This window comes from Mastigoproctus giganteus, chromosome 9 (genome assembly GCF_048544385.1).
Source record: "Mastigoproctus giganteus isolate SK-2022 chromosome 9, ASM4854438v1, whole genome shotgun sequence".
Lineage (NCBI taxonomy): Eukaryota > Metazoa > Arthropoda > Arachnida > Uropygi > Thelyphonidae > Mastigoproctus > Mastigoproctus giganteus.
Window position 1 is genome coordinate 100,391,878 of NC_143583.1, and position 18,252 is coordinate 100,410,129.

Consider the following 18,252-nt stretch of genomic DNA (forward strand, 5'->3'; position numbering starts at 1 on the left):
TGCATTACTTTTAGGAATGAAGCACTTCTTAGAAATATTTATAAGAAAACTTTATACACACAATTTCTTAGTAGGACACCATCTGCGTTCAGTACAACAGGTTTTCTCTAACAGAACTCCCATTTCATTCAGTTTCTTTCAGTCAGTTGACAAAGGTCGCCGTAGCTGAGTAATCAAAGCGGTGGTGCAGAACTATCTGTTGTTTGAGTGAGTGACCCTGTGACTGCTAAATACGGTGGTGTTCTTGTATGCTTTCTATCTTGCAAACTCCTCTTCCCTTGTGTGGTCTTCCAGGAGTATAAACAGAAAATTTATATGCTTTTTAAATTTAAAAGATATTTGAAATTATATCATTCAGCACTTCTGGTAAATTTTTTTAATGTTCCATTTGTTTTAACATCCTTAGCAATTTAGTGGCCAGGACAAATGTTGGACAGGATGCGAAAGACATTATTTAAACCAATTTTGCATTATTTCATATTTGAGCAGAGTATCCAATTAATGTAAGTTCATTTCGATAAAATATTCTGCACTGTGTAATGCAATTTAAAAATCGTGCGAGTTCCCCTTATCATTGAAAATAGCACTCTGGATGTTATATTTAAGTTATACTACTAAATTATTGGCAAAATTTGCTGTTACGTAACAGTGTAATAAAAATACAGTTCATCTTGAAAATACTATTGCTGTAAAAATATTTTGAAGATATTGCCACTTCTCGTAATGTTAAGGCAAAAAGATATCGATACTCCGGTGGACGTTCAAGCATATTAACTTGTTAGTTCATATCGAACAACTCTATAAATGCAACTAATTTGTTCTTACTGAACACTGCAATCCATACTCAGTTATTTGCTTCAGAGACCACGATCGAAAAATCTGATTTAGCTCTCTCCTCTGAGAAGCGCGAATCACACAACCAACTTGTCCGGTCGTTGGCTGGTGGGTATTTCATGCTTGACAGCTTCGAGTTTTCCTTCCAGGGTGTTTTCTGACAAGAGACAATCTCCGTAGTCAGAATCAATAAATGCCTTTCTTTCTTTCTTCCATTTCCCTTCCTTTCCACGTTATCCAATTCCTGCCTTCTTTCTTCGACCGCTGCCTGTTTAACATTTAATATTCCTCAGTCTAATTGCTTTTATTTGATGCTGAGGTAAATAAAGAACTTTACATCTAACGTTTGAAATTTCGGTTCTTTTTTTGGAAGAGGCCATTAACTTTTGTTAAAATTGCCGCAAGTTTCTCTCCTCTACCCCTTACAAGGTGTTTTGGAAAACTTTTAGACGTCGTTTGCATATTAGAAGCTATAAAATTGCAGTTCTTAATGGCGTTGATTTTATCCATTCACTGCACTTTTCTTGTTCTGGGAGAGAAATGATGTGTAGCTTGGAAATTACGAGATTCTTTTCAAAATGTTACAGTTGCTGTTTTGAATGTAGTTTTATTTATTTGGGATTTTTAATTTAATTCTAACTTTGATTTTCAAGAAAGCTACGTTGAAATGTTTTTCCTCAAACTTAGTGAAAAGAATGCGTGGTAACTTCAAACGCAGGTTAATGGAGCTGCACTGATGCTCAAAGAAATCAAAAACTTTTATTATATTAAGACAAAATTTTAGCGAGACATTCATTTTAAATGTTTCATAATAATGGCCAAAGGTTGGACAATTTGTGATGTGTCATTACAGAGTTATACAGTATAAATGCATGAGGGAACATAAAATGGCGCTTAGATGATCCTTAGAAATAAATCCTGGTAATGCGGGTGGGTGACGCGAAGGATTTTTTTGCCCCCATCCCCCCGGACACGCAGCCTCTCCTGAGACCGACTAATTCAGTCGCTTTATGAAAACCTTTTTCGTCCAGCAAAATAGGCAAACCGATAAGAGAGCACATGCAGTTTACCCACATAATATACGTAGGTGGATAAGGTTCTTTTCGGGTAACTTTAATATGACAATCCTTTGATAGTCATTAAATATTAAATATTCAGTCATTAACTGAATGAAAGTTCAGAATTTTACAAAGTAGCACTTAGTTCTTTAGTTCTTATGAACGTATGAAGAGATTCAAAGAGGAAGATTGGTGACTTACTTATTAAACAAGACGATATCTGGAAGCCAGATATGTTCAGCCGGCACGTGAATCATTTCTACTCCACCGTATTCGTCTGGATTCCATTTCAATTTGTAGTCGTGCCAAGTCTGAAAAGAAATTCTTTATTAAAAGATAGTACAGTTACCAAGACTCAAAATAAGAGCTTTGAGTGGTGCAGTAAATAGAGGATATATTCAAAGTCATGCATGTTTTTCCGTTCCAAGAAATGCAATTTTTATTATGTTCGGAAACAAGGGAAATAAGCCCTATGTGTGCCAAGTGATATGAATGACTTTGAGTGAATGGTAAGTTTGTAGAACAAATGTCGAAAACTTTCCAAGGTTGGTTGGTATACGGGGATCGCTTTGATGAGAATATTCGCTGTAAACGGAGAGTTTTTAAAATCAGAGGGGCTATATGTAATGAAACTGCCCGTGTCATGGAGATATTGGAAATGAATTGGAACATTGACACACCGAAATTGGAACAAACAAAATTGCCTTGTGTAGTCCCCGTGCCACCTTTGGCACAAATTTTGTAGATTGCCTTCCCCTGCGGTAGAAGCTCAACCCTCAAGTTGAAAGGAAGATAACGTTCTCATAAGACAAACGTGTTTCTTTCTGAACATTATTTTATGAATAGGTCTTATTAACAGCAGTAATTCGTTCAGTTGAGTGATAGACAATACAATTTCTATTGTTGACAAACAGAGCCATATTAAGATGGAAACCTGGAAGGGACGGCATCTAGGGGCAGCTCTCAGGAGGCAGTAAACCGAATAATATCAATGGATCTTTACTTATAGCACGGAAACAGGAAAATTAATACGGTATTACAGTGATACTTTCCATGTAGTAAGGAGGGACATCGTTCTCGTGCTTGTTTCTAGGACTCATACATCTTGACAGATCCTTATTCGGAACTAATACGTAACATTATCCGGAATGGATAAGGTTACGTACTAGTAATTTCAATTTGGTTCTCAACATAATTTCAATATATGCAGTTTTCTTGGGCGATTGATTTATCGCACATACAAGTACTGTATTATTGTTTTTCATTATTAATGGATTTTAAGTGATACAATCAATCAGGTTTTGCATAAAGCTACACTGCTCGACAAAATTAACAGAACAAAATATTTTTCATGAATACTTTATTGTGAACAGTGTCGCCGAAGCCGAATATTTGATATAATAGGCATCCTCGTATGCAAATTTCCAGTATTTATAGAAATCGATCTACCACCTTACAGAGCCACACACTATGCAAATTATTCATGCCTATAAAAACACGGGTTGCGACCACATCACTTCATTCCCGGTTTGTGACTTGCTCAGTGGGATAGCCACATCTCCAAGTACTCAGGACGGCAAGTCATCGTCGTTTAGATGATTTTTTTGATGGTAGGCTGTTTGACGACTTGAAGCTGGGCAGTCGCAGGCGGAGGTGGCATTGGCGTAATACATCACGCAGTATCGTCTCAGCACTATGGAAGCAGTTCAGGAGGGAACCATTAGAAGAAGAGCTGTCCAAGGTCACCCAAGGGCTATGTCAACCAGAACTGACCACTATCTGGCTCTAACAACAAGACGGAACCCTATCCTGTCATCAACTGTCTCTTGAGGTTGCTAAAAAAGCTCAAACCACCGCACTGGTCGTCGAAACTGGTGCAATTAACATGTGACTTGGAGTCCTGACAAGTAAGGTTCTGTTCTTTGTTGAGTTCCGTTTTAGCCAACAAACGGATTCTAGGACGTCATTTCATCTGGAGACAACGAGAAATGCGGCACCATCCCTCCAACATTAGAGAAAGGGACACTTATGGTGGAGGTGGTGTTCTTGTGGAGCGGAATAATGATCAACGGCAGCACCCCTTTTCATGTTTTTGATAGGCTTCCTATAACTGCGTAGAGGTACCGAGAACGGAAGAGGCATTTTACATTACAACTTTTAAGATTTTAGTTTTTTCGTTTGCATAGTGATTTTCTAAATAACAATGTTTCTATATTTTTAATTAACTCTATTTCATATTTCTATTTTAATTAATTGTATTTTAATGTCTTTACCTTTCCTATAACTTCAATATGATATACACGAATAATTGAGGTGAATACTGATAAATTAAGCCATTGCTTTTTTACTGATTTGATTTATTATTATTATTTTTAATAATATTTAATTTTGGGGAAATTATGAAGTCTCATAGTGCAAAAAGCTTCTTTTTTTTTTGTAAACCGTAAGGGTTCACAATAGCTTAAAATGTCTCTCATATGTGCTCTCCTGAGCACCCGAGTGTAATATACTAGTCTGAAAATAACTGTTCGGCGTCCAGAGCAACAGCAATACCAAGCCACTCGGTTATCAAACCTGCATGAATTCTTAACCGAATTTATGAATAATAAGAGTCACTCCGCAAATAGAGCAAAACAGAGAAACTTTAGCCATTCCGAAGCTAGACTAGCTGCAGTCCAAAAAATCATAAATTCATTTAAAAATTCCCTCTGGGGAGATATAACACCAGTTATCAAGGTTATAAAAGGATTGAAATATTTCCAAGTTGAACCAATTTAGAGAGTGCCACCGTATATTTATTAATTTTGAATAAATTCACCCTTTTTGGTTAAATCTCTCTTTAAAATACAGAGGACTTTATATTTTCAATGCCTTTAAACATGCTTCAGTGTCATAAACCAATCTAAAGTAATTCACATTCACAGGTTTAAAGTGAGCAGCTCTTCAATATCTCAAATATATAACAAATATTCATGCAGCTCTATTATCCACCATAAAATACATTTATGTATTCCTGAGGTAGGTTATGCATGAGATTTATATTTCATATATGCCATTTTCGTATGGTGGTGGCTGTATTCTCAGCTTGGCTCGCTGTAAAATACATTGGCTTTCTTATCTGCAGATATAAGTTAAACACAAAAGAAAATGAAACTATCTTACAAACTCGAGAAAATGGCGTTAGTTTCAAAAGTAAGATATCCTAAGCCTGCCAGAACGAATGCATACCGCTGTATAATATAAATAATACAACGATTACTAACAGTGAAAACCGCGTTTTACGCTGTTGGTGTTCAAAACTATCCCAAATAGCTTTGAACAAGGGCTTTACGTTGTTAACCATCTTAAAGATTAATAATAATATAATAACCTCTATTATGTATTAAGATGCTTTCCACATTTGTAAGGCTTGATGAAGAGACGTATTATTGTCTTGAAGTGTAGTCTTTTAGTTATTAATTGGATGCATTGAGGTGGTCTCAACAAAATCATTAATTTATGGTATAAGAGTATTTTATTATTATTAATCTTTAAGGAGTAACTTTTCTCAGCCTTGATGATAGTGCAGGACATTATCCATTAGTGATCTCTGCTCTCTCACGGTGTATGGTAACAGGTTCCATTTCAGCTTCAGACCGAAGTTGAGAACTACTTTCTCTAGTTTAAGTTAGTCGGTCTCTGTTGACGCTTTTATCTCCTGCGGGAATCACAATGTGGAGGATTAATCATTATCCTGCACACACCGGGTGGAAAATTCCCAGGTTCGAATCCTGTATACGACGCGAGGAATTTTTATGGGTTTTTTTCACAATCGAGCTGAGTTAGACGGACTTCAGAAAGTAAGCAGTTCACAAACAAAATATCATGAAACCTCGATGCCTTAGGTGCTGCTATGCAAAATTTAACCTCTACCCCATCTCTCTCTTACCCTGTTTGTCGGCCTTAGCAGTGAGTTGATTCCTAATCAGCTAGCCATGGACCACCCTTTTTCAGCCGTTATCAGCCAAATTTTTACTCCCTTTCCGCGGAGCCCAATAGTGAACAACCACAAAGACCTCGGGGTTATTTTCGATCCATAGCTCAGATTTCATCGAAATATTGAAACCCTAGTAACAAATGTGTAGCTTCGATGGTGCGCTCAACAAAACCTTCTATACATAACTGATGCATGAATAATGAAAACATACACCCAGACTGTAATTTACTCTGCTGTGCTTTATGCAGCATAAATTTGAGCGTCGCTAGCTCTGACAGTAAAGGAAAAAATTGTCCGAAGAGTGAAGGTTAACTCAAGTGGACTCTTCATGAACGTCACGTTCCTCCACAGTATGGATGACCCAGATGGTGGGACAGTTAGAGCTAACTGGATTGCCAACCACAACAAGCAGCAGAAGGCTTACAAATTCACCAAACTTCTAACTTGTCCAACCCCTAGTCTTGTAGGCTGTGATGGGTATTTATTGCCTACTAAATCAGCTTGTATACAATAAAAACTTATTTTTAAAAAAGTAATTGAAGGTGACCTATTTTTCAGTTACCTTTTCTTTGGACTACCATGTACGTTCTTCCTTCTCCATTAGCCTGTACCGTAAATATGTTATTCAATGATATTTCTGCTCATATCACTACACACGTATTGCGATTGCTGTCTAAGATCTAAATTATTTGTTAAACATGTTGTCCTATACCGATCGAGCTACCCGGTGACATGTGTTCGGCATTTAAATGCTCTCCTTTTATGAGTAGCCAAGCAATAAGGGAACCATTAAATTTCGGTAGCGAGCATCTTCTCCCGGCTTTCTTCTTATCAGCGAGTTGGTTCCCAATCAACTAGCCACGGGCCACACATTATCGCGATTAACTTTACACTTTATATTCAAACTGTTGTATGAATGCTCTGAGAGCTTTATCGTAAAGCTCCAATTTACAATTATTACAGTACTTTAAAACTGCGATAATTGGAAATTTAATACAAAAAAGAGGAGTAAAAAATCAGGAAAGAAAAAAAAAAAAAAGAATGCATATTGGAAGGAGCTGAAACTAAGTAAGCCGCTAATTTATTGTAATTTTTTCTCTGAAACACTAATTGATATATATTTTTTTACGATATATCGAAGTAAACTGAAACAAATAATCTCATAGATTGTTTATACATAAAGATAGAAAATGCTTTAGCTTACTTGTTCTACCCAGACATTCGTGGTCATCACTTGATGCTTCAGATTCTGTAAGAGAAAACAATGCATAGATTACGACAGATATCAAACCACTTTACACACATTATCATTAAATTGTTCGTTATGATTTTCCTTTATTATTTATTTACAAATACACCGTGTTGCCGAAAGTATTGGGACACTAAGAGAAAATGGCAATGGTTTCCATAAAGGAATTTAATACGATATTCTTATACCACATTAGATCCCGTTATTCTGTTCTAGAATTTTAAGCGCATCACTGACGTAGACTGTATCGAGCCGTTATATATTGTCTGTAAAAAGTGCGTGTTCAGAATTGATTCATTTATCTTATTACTTCTAAAGAAAAGTTGCAGAGAGCGAGAGAGATTATAATGTTAAGATTTTATGTATTAACTGAATTGAACCGTTTTAGTTTATTGTGTGGAAATTGTAGTTTAAAAAGCAATAATAATAATAATAAATCCATGTTTGCTTTAGTACGAAGTCACTACGTTTTACATTTTGACAAGGACTATACATGAAAAATGAAAGCATTTAAACTCGCAAGAAATACAAAAAAATTCTTGCTTCAATTAAGGGTGAACCTGGCAGATGCGATTCTGCTCCTCTTTATTATAAAATGACACTCATTCTTCGGTGGGTGTAGGCTGTGTCTCTTTGTGCAGTGGTGAAGGTGAGCGTTTTCTTTTATAAGAATAGGAAAAGAAAGAAGAATAAGAAGATAAAATGAAACACTCGTCTATACTGCTGAAGGTGAGTCATAAGAAAAGAAATTTCTTATTTTATTTTATTAGATGGGCTGCGTACGTTGGAGCAGAACTGTATCCTTAATTGCAGCAGGAATTTGCTGTGTTTCTTACATCGTTTAGTGTTTTCATTTTTATACTTGAAGGTCGCTGCAGTCCTTTTTAAAATGTTCCTGGCTTCACACACAAATCCTTCAGTGTCATCAAAAAATGCAATGTATATCGATATTCTTCGCTTTAGCACCTTCTTCCACTCCTCCTCCAGAGGTCAGTTCTTTTCAACTGTTCTAAGTGCTCTTTTATGTTTCATTATCTCCTCAGTGATTCTGGCAACTTCGGATATTTTTCTGGACAACACTATAGACTGTTTGGAGAACTCTTATTATCTAAATACAAGGTCTTCTTAGTCGAGTTTTACTTGGTCAATTCCCACCCTCACGGATAGGAATTGACGATAATGAGTTATTCGATTTCAGACAATAGCAAGTTCTTTTTTTTTATTTTTTTATTCCAGAAACTCGGGTTTTTCGTAGGCATATAGCGACCACAGAATGCACGCAACTTAAACTGCCTTCCATTCGAGTACAATTCTAGACAGACGTTTTCATAACGTTGATAAGTTTCTAAATTAAAGATTAAATCCTCTTCTATGGCATTGCACAACCTGTCCATCTTCAAAACTGCTAAATATCCACTTTATTTTCGCGTGGAATGCCGTTTGTACATCGACACGTTCTGCAACCTCATCTGTACCTATGTCTGTGTTACGGCACTGCTCTCTACAGTATTTGCATAACCAAAAATTTGCGCAAAATCTGTTATTCGTTGGTGTGTCAGTACCTTTGGTGGCACAGTGTACAATAATAATAATCGCCATGTTTCAGGAAATTCAACTCTCCCTTTATCAAGTATTTGGCACTTCATAAAGGGTAGGGACAATTCCGTTCGCCGAGTTTAGATATTCACCTTGTAAAAAAATCGATAAAGAGTTTGATTTTTATTGAAATGGCAACTAAACACAGGCGCCGATCATTTAATTCGCGAATGGCAGCGCCACTACACAACCGTTCAAGTTTCTCTGGTAGATGGAAGGTGAAAGTACAGTATGTCCAAGGATACGCTGACATAGCTGCAAGTTCTAACATGTTGTCTTGTAGTTGAAAAGTGGCCTTACGTGCTGTAAGTGTGAATCGCTTTGTGGCTGCATGATGGAAGATTTGAAGACTAAACAAGCGTTTTGTTATTCGCTATTGTATTCGATATGGTGCGAGTGCTGCAGAGACTACGATAGAAATGTCAGAGGTTTATGCAGACAAGTGTTTCGAGAAAATTACAATTTCAAGTGGCACACGTGCATTATGAATGTTGTGAATCTGTGACCACAACGATCACTCACAAAGATATACCCAGAAATAGCTTCTGGGAGCACTTCTCAGAGTGGATTCGTAGATGGCGCAATTGTATGCACTTCGAAGATTATTTCGAAAAGGAGAGAGACTAATCAGACCCTAGCGACGAAAATTAAAATTAAGTTAGGTCCATTCCGCATTAGTATGGTGTTTCAGTATTTCGTGAAAGTGCAGAACCTGTAATTTAAATGATAAACTTCTGAGACAATTTGATAGTGGTGAGCAATCAGTTCCAACAAGGACTGAAATATGCTCTTAAATCTGACAATACGCCTACAGCTAATGGTTACACCGCATTTCTTGTTGCATATCAAGCAGTACAAATTGTTTAAACATTTTATTCATGTAATTTATTAAATTTCATTTAATTAAATTTCATTAAATTTCATTTTATTTAATTTATTAAATTTCATTTAATAAATTAAATAAAACATTTGTGGTTCCAAGAATTTTCAGGGGAGAAGATACGTATGGAGAAAATCCAAAATAATAAGCTTTTCCATTCGAGTCGTGTGTGACAAAATAGTGCAATTAAAGAGGATATTTTAGATAAGGGTAACTCTACCCTTTCTTCTGGTGGTGATATGAGCCCTCATCGTGCTCCAGTAGCTCCAAGAGCGGACTTTCCCACTTTCTGAACTTCACACTTGTTTTACCTCAACCCATTAAGAACATTTATGTGAGTGAGGCCGAAAAAGCTTCCTCTTCCATCCACTTCCAAGGATTGAATCGCTATTCTATTATCATGGTGAGGCGAATAATCGTCTTTATGGGAGCAAAGGGAAAGAAGCAGTTGTTTAGGTCAATTGAGGTCCTATCTACATAACACAGGTGGTGGTTCCTAATAAATTGTACACCTTATTTTAGAGAAGAATTAGATGATTTACACAACGATGAATAGTGCAAATGATAATGGAAATGGTTGTTATTCTTTTAAATGAGATTATGTCTAATGCATTGTGGAGTACCATAATTTGTCAACGTTTTGGAAATGCTATTAATCTGTAAACACGTGGACATCTTATGTGTCACATAGGGAAGATAAAAACAAACAATGACATTAACACGAACGACAACTGAATATTTTATTACCTCATCATATTTGTAGGTTGTACTATAGAGAGATGCTACATTCCCTTCATTATACTTGCCGACAATAGTAACTGATTCTCATGTATCAAGAGAATCCTGTTTATGATTCGTCGTGACATTTAAATTTCATGATCTGAATGCATTATCTCAGTTAATGACAGTTTCTACTAAGATTCCCACTGTCACTTATCTTAAGTGAATAGTTGATCTCCACTGAGATTCTGTTGTGTACTCACAGAGAGCAATCAATATCTCTTAGGGAAGTTTCTGTCTTCTCATAAAAGGAATTCAAAACCGAAAGCGAAAGACTACGATTCCCACAGGCTCCGTCCTCACGATTATACGATGTCGTGAATATATATTATCGTCAGACTGATTGGTAATAAGACACGAAAATTTCTCAGATTTACAGCTTACCTAGGAATTCATTGCTATGCTTCGGAGAGCGATTTAAACTGTGACATCTGTAACATATTCTTTCGACAGTCACCGGATATAAGTGATGAATCATGCAAATTCAGAAGTTAATATGAAGCCAACTTTTATGCATTTCTTATTTCTTGAAGCCTAACTAATCAGATAAGATTAAATGCATCCTCTTCAGAAGCGACAGAGCTATTTGTAGAATCGCGAACAAAACTTAAGGGTACAGAGGATGAACGAGAATTTCATCCTATCGTTCATTACATTTTAATGCTGAAATATTTTCATCTATGAAAGCATAGCGTTCTCACTGACATCAATAATTTGTGCAATTAGTGATGGCACTGAGAAAGGAGAACATATTACAAACGTGCTGGAAATTGAAATGGAGGAATAGTCCAACGCATAATATTGTTTAAACTATTTCCCAATGGGTGGTGATTTTACTAAAACCTGCGGAATGAAAATAGGTCTTGTTCGAAATACATGCACTAGGATCACGTCAATTCATTGCAAGACAATTCGTTGTAAGACAGCTCGGTGCATGGAAATTTGGTGCATGACAATTTTGTGAAAGACAGTTGGTGGCTACAATTCGGTGAGTATGACGATTCACTGAATACGATGATTCATTGAATTCTTTGGGAGAATTCAGTTCATGGCAAAGCAAGACAGAAAATACAAACTTTTAACATTCCGTGCTGTGGATGGTAAATTTAGTGATCACGAAACCGTTCTAATTATTTTACATTTTTAATGGCGCTTACTACCAACCTTCGTTTTTTAGTGCACATTCCTTTTTTAAAAGATCCTATTTAAAAAAAATTCCACGGACAGTTTAAAGATGGGGATACAAGAGACTCTTGTTTGCACTTTACTTCCACTCCTGTAAGTTGCATTTTTTAGGAAATACACATGAGGGGAGTTGGTCCAGAGACCAAAAGTACAGATCATTAATGGATGTCTGCTGGGTAATGCGCATCTTCTGACGTTCGGTTTGCAACCCGCGCTATAGTTTTCACTGAATGAAGTTAGTAGAAGGCTAGTACCGTGGTTGGGTTAAGCGTAGGCAGGTAAGCTTCCCTGGAAATTGTGTAGGAGTCGGAATTGGAGTCCGTGTTCCCTACATGGAAAAGCGCTAAAAGTGATAATCTCCATTTCTGTTCCTTTCACCAGATTTCTGCACCTGTAATTTTCTTCTAGCTTTCCAACCCTCAAGCAATTTATGCTCCTGGAAAAGTATAGGATTCAACTGGGTAGGTATATTAAAAAAGAAGTTTATTTGGATTAAAGGTGTTGCAATAAGGATGGAGTCATGCTGAAATCGCCACGTACTCACTTTCAAACCTGTCTATGAGAAGGATCGGTGTGAATCCATTTATACAGAATAAATGGATAAAAATATATTATTTTCTTTTTTCTAAATTTCTGCTATATTCCTTTCTGGGTAGCCAAAATTTATTTTGTTTCTTAAACCTTTTATTTCATTAATTTTGTTAATTTCTGATCATTGTGTGACACACCAAATTGTCGTAGGCTCCAATTATTTTTCACCAAATCGTCACATAGCGAAATGTCCCTCAACAAATTGGAGTGATACCAGGCGACTGCTGGTTGTAAGCCGTGTCTGATTAGCGATTAATTTGTAACCGCCATCGTTTATATTGATTAATTAACCCTTTTCAGTTTCTTAATAACATTTATCCGATTTAACGGTGTTGTGATTTTGTTATACTAACTTCCTAGTGTTTTAACAGTTTTACTTACAGTGTTAAGCAACTGTGGGCAGCCATATTGCCAACTACTGTGTTTCAGTGCTGCGTAATTTCCAACATAAACTTTGTTCAGTGCATTAAGAAATTGCAAGTTAAATTCAAGAAATTCGCATTATTGAAATTATCTGGATTATTGAGGTAGGAGTTTGCTGATAGTGGCAGAATTAAAGCAGTAAATGATATTGAATACTTGTGTCCTTACACACCTTGAATATGGATAGTAAGTTACAGTGTAGGAAGTCACTGAGATGGGGGGGAAGAAGAAGAATTTAGTTCTTTCCCACCATTGCCATCAAGAGTTCCACGATTGCATTCGGATCCAGCTAAAAAGGTAGTTGAAACTAAATATTTATAAAGGGAAAGGTAGTAAAAAGTAATAATACTCTAGGAACTAGTGTTGAAATCAATGAACATTGATTTCAACACTAGTTCATTGATAAAGTTAAACATAAAGTTATAGGGAGTAATGTGACAGATGTGCGTTATAAAAGGAAGGACTTTAAAGATAGATATAATACTACCCTTATATTACGAGCAGACAAAGAAACTAATTACTATTCTAGCCATGAAGTTAAAGATACTGTTGTAAATTATTTGAAACAGGACGACTTTAGTGATGTTAGAATTAGGAATTTTGGAGACAGAAAATCAGACTGATATGCATAAATTATTTGAATCAAATATACCTGACTAACAAAGGGATTAATCCTGGTAGGATTAAGTTATCTAACCTTACAATACTTGTGTATGATGTGTCTAAAGAAATCACAAAGGATGAGATCTTAAATGACTTATATCATAAAAATTTTAAGGAGTATGGATTCACTGAGAGTGAGGTTCAGGAAGGAACATGCTTAGGTTTAATACAGGGACTAAGACAAATATGACAAATTTGATTATTGGTTTGACACCAATAATCAAATGGATTTTTGAAAAAGATAGAATCTTCATAGGATTTACATTACATAAGTTCTGTAGATTTACAGTAGTTAGTAAGTGCTTTAAGTGTTTAAGTTTTGGTCACACAGCTAATTGTACAATAAAGTGATACCGTGTGGGCATTGTACACAGGGAGGGCATATCTTTGTCGAATGCCCAAATAAAGAGTTATCCCCTAAGTGTATAAATTGCAAGAGAGGGTAAAGATTGTGAACATTCGGTAAGAGACAGCAAATGCCCTGAATATATCAGGGCTCTAGAATTAGCCAGTTCTTCTAGGATTTATAATGAATAGTATTGATAATGGTAATGTTTCAGGCTTTAATAATATCATTTATACTGTTAATACTGGGGATACAAAAACATCTGATTGGTTATCTACAGTTCAAACAATTACTGATGAATTATTTAAAGTTGATTGTTATGAGGATGATAATACGGTCCAGAGAAGAATTAGAATAGAAAATAACCAATATTGTGGGCCGAATAATACTCAGTTATTTAACATTTAATGAATTAATATCAATTTCCTCTAAACTTAATGGTAATAAGACTCCCGGGCTGGACATGGTTGAAAATAACAGTATAGTGAAAACTATTGATTATTTCCCTGAGATTGTTTTGAATATGTTCAATAAGTGTTTTGTGACAGGGATATTTCCTAATTTTTCGGAATATTGCTCTTTTAAAATTGATTTTGAAGCCAGGTAAGGATAGGTTAAATCCAAGAGCTTATAGACCTATTTCTCTTTTAGCAAATCTCGGTAAAGTTTTTGAAAGGCTATTACTATTGAGATTGGAAGAATTATTTAACATAGCTAATTTAATTTTTCCGTACAATTATGGCTTCAAAAGAAAATGCTCTGCAGAGGATGCTATAATTGATCCCATGGATTATCATAGGTTAACTAATAGTAAATATGTGTTAGCCTTGTTTTTGGACTTTGAGGGCGCTTTTGATACTGTTTGGTACGAAAGCGTCCTCAGGTAATTACGTATCATTGATTGCCCAGATTTCTTATATAATTCAATTAAAAATTGTTTAAGTGGTAGACAGTTTGTTTTAAGATCTCAACATTTAGAATTTAAAAGGTTCATTAATAGAGGGTGTCCCCAAGGGTCAGTTTTAGATCCAGTGATTTGGAATTTAGTCATAAACCAGTGGTTGGAAGATAAATCTTTGGATTGCTGCATAGTGGCATTTTCAAATGATTTGGTTATATGTGTACAAGGAAACTCCAGGTCGGCAATAGAAAACCGAATGAATATTGTAGTTGATAGTTTGATTGACTGGACAAATAATAATACACTTACTGTGTCATCAACTAAGACTGTTATGATGTTGTTGAGGGGTAAATTGGATTATGGTAGACCTCCGAAATTAATCATCAGTGATAGGCAAATACCATTAGTACCTCAGGTTAAATACCTAGGTATTATCATAGATTATAAGATGTTGTTTACCTCTCATCTAGATAATGTGAGAAATAAAATAAAAATAAAAATTATGGCATCCATTATACGTTTCACAAAGACTGAATGGGGACTCGGAAAAAGAGTTTTAAGTTTATACTATAAAGCAATATTTGTACCTATTGTGACATACGCAGCCCCAGTATGGTACCACAGAATTATAAATGTAAAATTTAAGCAAAAATTATTATCAATTCAACGAGTCATGCTCTTGACAATGGTCGGATTTTTTTTTTTTTTTTTTTTTTTTTTGATTTGGTAGTTGTTGGCGCATCGGCTTCTATGGCCATATTGCACCTCCCAAGGTTTTTGCAGTACTTTGATCCAAGCCCGAGGCGAGAATCGAACCCGCGACCTTTGGGTTGCCGGGTAGGTACTTTACCCACTCGGCTAGCCCGGTCGGCCACACAATCGTCGGAGCATGCAGAACGGTATCCACAAATGCACCGAAAGTTCTTGCAGGGACCTTTACCCCTAGGCTTAGCAGTTTTGAATAGAGCTTTCGGTACTTTATAAGGAAGAGGAAACAAATCTCGTGTATAGGTATAACTAATGATTTGTCGACTGATATTAAACAAGAAAGAAGGAATATACTTAAGAGGATGTTGGAAATATGGCAACAAAGATGGGACAATAGTGACACTGGGGCTGTCACTAAGTTATTTATTCACAGATTAGTTTTAATGATGATATGTTTTAATAGATGGTGTTATGCAAAAATGGAGTCCTCATTTATAATTACTGGACATTGTCTTTAAGATATAAGCTATACAATTTAGGAATATAATCTCACCCTTTTTGGGATTGTAAAAGGCTCGAGAGTTGGGACCACATTCTCTATGATTGTCCCATCTATGAAGAATATAAACATACATTGAGAGAAAAATACGATATCTTTGATAGAGGCATGAAAGATTATTTATTGGAAGTAAGGAAATTTTTTTAGTTTTCCAAGAATTCTGTGGGTTGGTTTCCAAAAGTGGAAACGTTTAGCAACTTTAATTGGCACGATATAGATAATTACTATATATTTATTTATTATTATTATTTATTTCTTTTTTTAAATATTTTATTTTATTATTATTTGTTTCGTTTTGTTGAGTTTAGTTATATTTCATATTATTTATTTTATATTATGCTGATTAACTTGTTTTTGTTCTCCCTCGCTGTCTGTTGTGTCGGACATGGGGCGAATAATTTTTTTTTAAGCCCTCAGGTGTGGACAGCCTGAGATCATGATTGTTGGCTCCCACTAGTATTACACTACCTCTGGTGTGAGCGCGATTCAAGTGCATGTTGCACAAAAGGAGTGATGGACCTGGGCTCGGTTCCGCATGCAGGGGTGGAGCACGAATGCCCTAGTGAAATCGGCTCCCTGGTGGCAAGGTAGCTTGATTATAGAAGTTCTACCAAAATTGAATTCAGATTATATTTGTGGAGATAGGCAATAGCCGGAGTGCCACCTAAGCTAAGTATATATACAATACAAAACATACATTCACCAAATTGTCTCGTACACAGAACTGTCATACATCGAATTGTCGCATACAGTGAACTGTCATGCGTCGAACTCGTACAACGAATTGACTTGCACCGAATTGACATCAACTCCTTATGTTCATCTACCCCCACCTACATATATTGCCGTCCAGGGGTGAAGTCGTATACTTCAAATAGGGTACATCAATAAATAAATATCGGATCGATGTACGTGGCTAACAAATTGGTTATTAAGATCACTGGCGTCCTTTGCAGTGTACAGAGAGCCCATGTTCGAATCCCATCTGGACTGGAGTGATTTAATGGGTCTTTTTTCTTTATGCAAATCCTGGATTTTTCAACAAGAAAATCGAACAAATCGAACATAGAATGCAAGAAATATACATATACGCCTCACGGCCTTAGCTGGCTCAATTCTAAAGAAAACTGCCGTTTATCAGGTACAGTGCAAATTACCATTTCTTAACAGGTTTCGAGTCATGTTAGAAACACAAGCGTGTTTTCCATGATAAACAGCAAAAACAAACAACGTACGCATTTTATACCTTTATACAAATACTCAATAAATGACTAGATTGTTCAGAAGAAACGCGAAGATAGATAACGCCATGAGGTGTTAGGATATCGGAAACTATATTTGCGAAAAGTGAGCACATTCTCTGGAAGGAGCTTGGTTGTATTTTTAGGATGAAAAGCTTCTCAATTTAGGGTAGAGATATAATCATGCAATCCCTGTCCACTTGGAAAAAACAGATGATTTTATCTGTGTTCTTGCTCTTTTGTTTTAACCTGTTCTCTTATTAGTATGAATTCTTCTTACTGGATTCATTTAAATCCTTACTATTACATATCGACCTCGTTCAATTCGATACAAGTCACTCAATGGGGGGGGCGGTACTAAGGCCCTATCAAGAGGAACCAACAAGAGCGTAAGCCAGAACTGGTGGAATCCCGGAATTTTCTCTGGATTTCGTCCTTCAGGAAAAAAAAAGAAGCCTTTAAACACGTGCCGTTTACGAGATGCACTAAACGCGTTATGGTCTGACTAAATTGTGGAGGCAACCTAACTTTTATGTATGATATTAAAAAGGTAAATTTTAGAAACTAGTATATTTGACAGGCAATATTTATTTGGCCTGGTAATTGTTCCCTATGAGAAATTTTGTGGATATAAAATGAAAACGTAGAGGGAACTATTCCTCCACTTGTAAAGACGTTTACTTTTTGGAGACTTCCAACGTTCGGTCAATTATGCTTTTCGCTACTTCGAACACCTCTTTTAGCAACAGACATATTTTTCAGATTTAATAATCAATCGATAAATAAAAACTCTGATCGTCAAATAAACCGGTATTGTATACCGATTTTGTCTTTACTGAGTGTCAAGGTTTCATGGCTCAAATTTTCATAATACTGAAAACTGACAATTTTTTTTAGAGAATGTATATTTTCCAGAGAGACATCATTTATTTGAGTTCACAGACGAGGGAATGTATTATGTTTTAAATGCCTATATATGATTTGGAACTAGAAGTCAGAGTAAAACTAGAGCAATCACATCGCTACTACGGTTCGTTAAATGCTAGACAAACTAACCTAATAAGAGCCAGAATGGTCATCGAAGAGTAAGAAAGTTAGCGTGGGCATCAATACCACTACCTCATAAACAAAAATTGCGAGTGGAAAATGGTATTGAAAGCGCACGGTTTGGAATTAACCTCTTTAATCACTGAGCGGTCTATGTTCCTATTGGGAAACCAACGAATTACCTTTTTGATTTATATCGTTATCTTACGGATGCT

General features: G+C 36.0%; 1 protein-coding gene across 1 annotated transcript in view; it reads right to left on the reverse strand.

Moving 5' to 3' along the window:
- The window catches only part of LOC150080592 (acetylcholine receptor subunit alpha-like), a 90,825-nt gene that overhangs the window by 37,846 nt on the left and 34,727 nt on the right, over positions 1-18,252 (reverse strand). Inside the window, exons 2-3 of the mRNA XM_090381524.1 lie at positions 7,073-7,117; positions 2,094-2,203 (exon numbers count right to left, since the gene is read on the reverse strand). Coding sequence (XP_090237650.1) covers positions 2,094-2,203; positions 7,073-7,117 — 155 coding nt within the window. The remainder of the gene's footprint in view (positions 1-2,093; positions 2,204-7,072; positions 7,118-18,252) is intronic.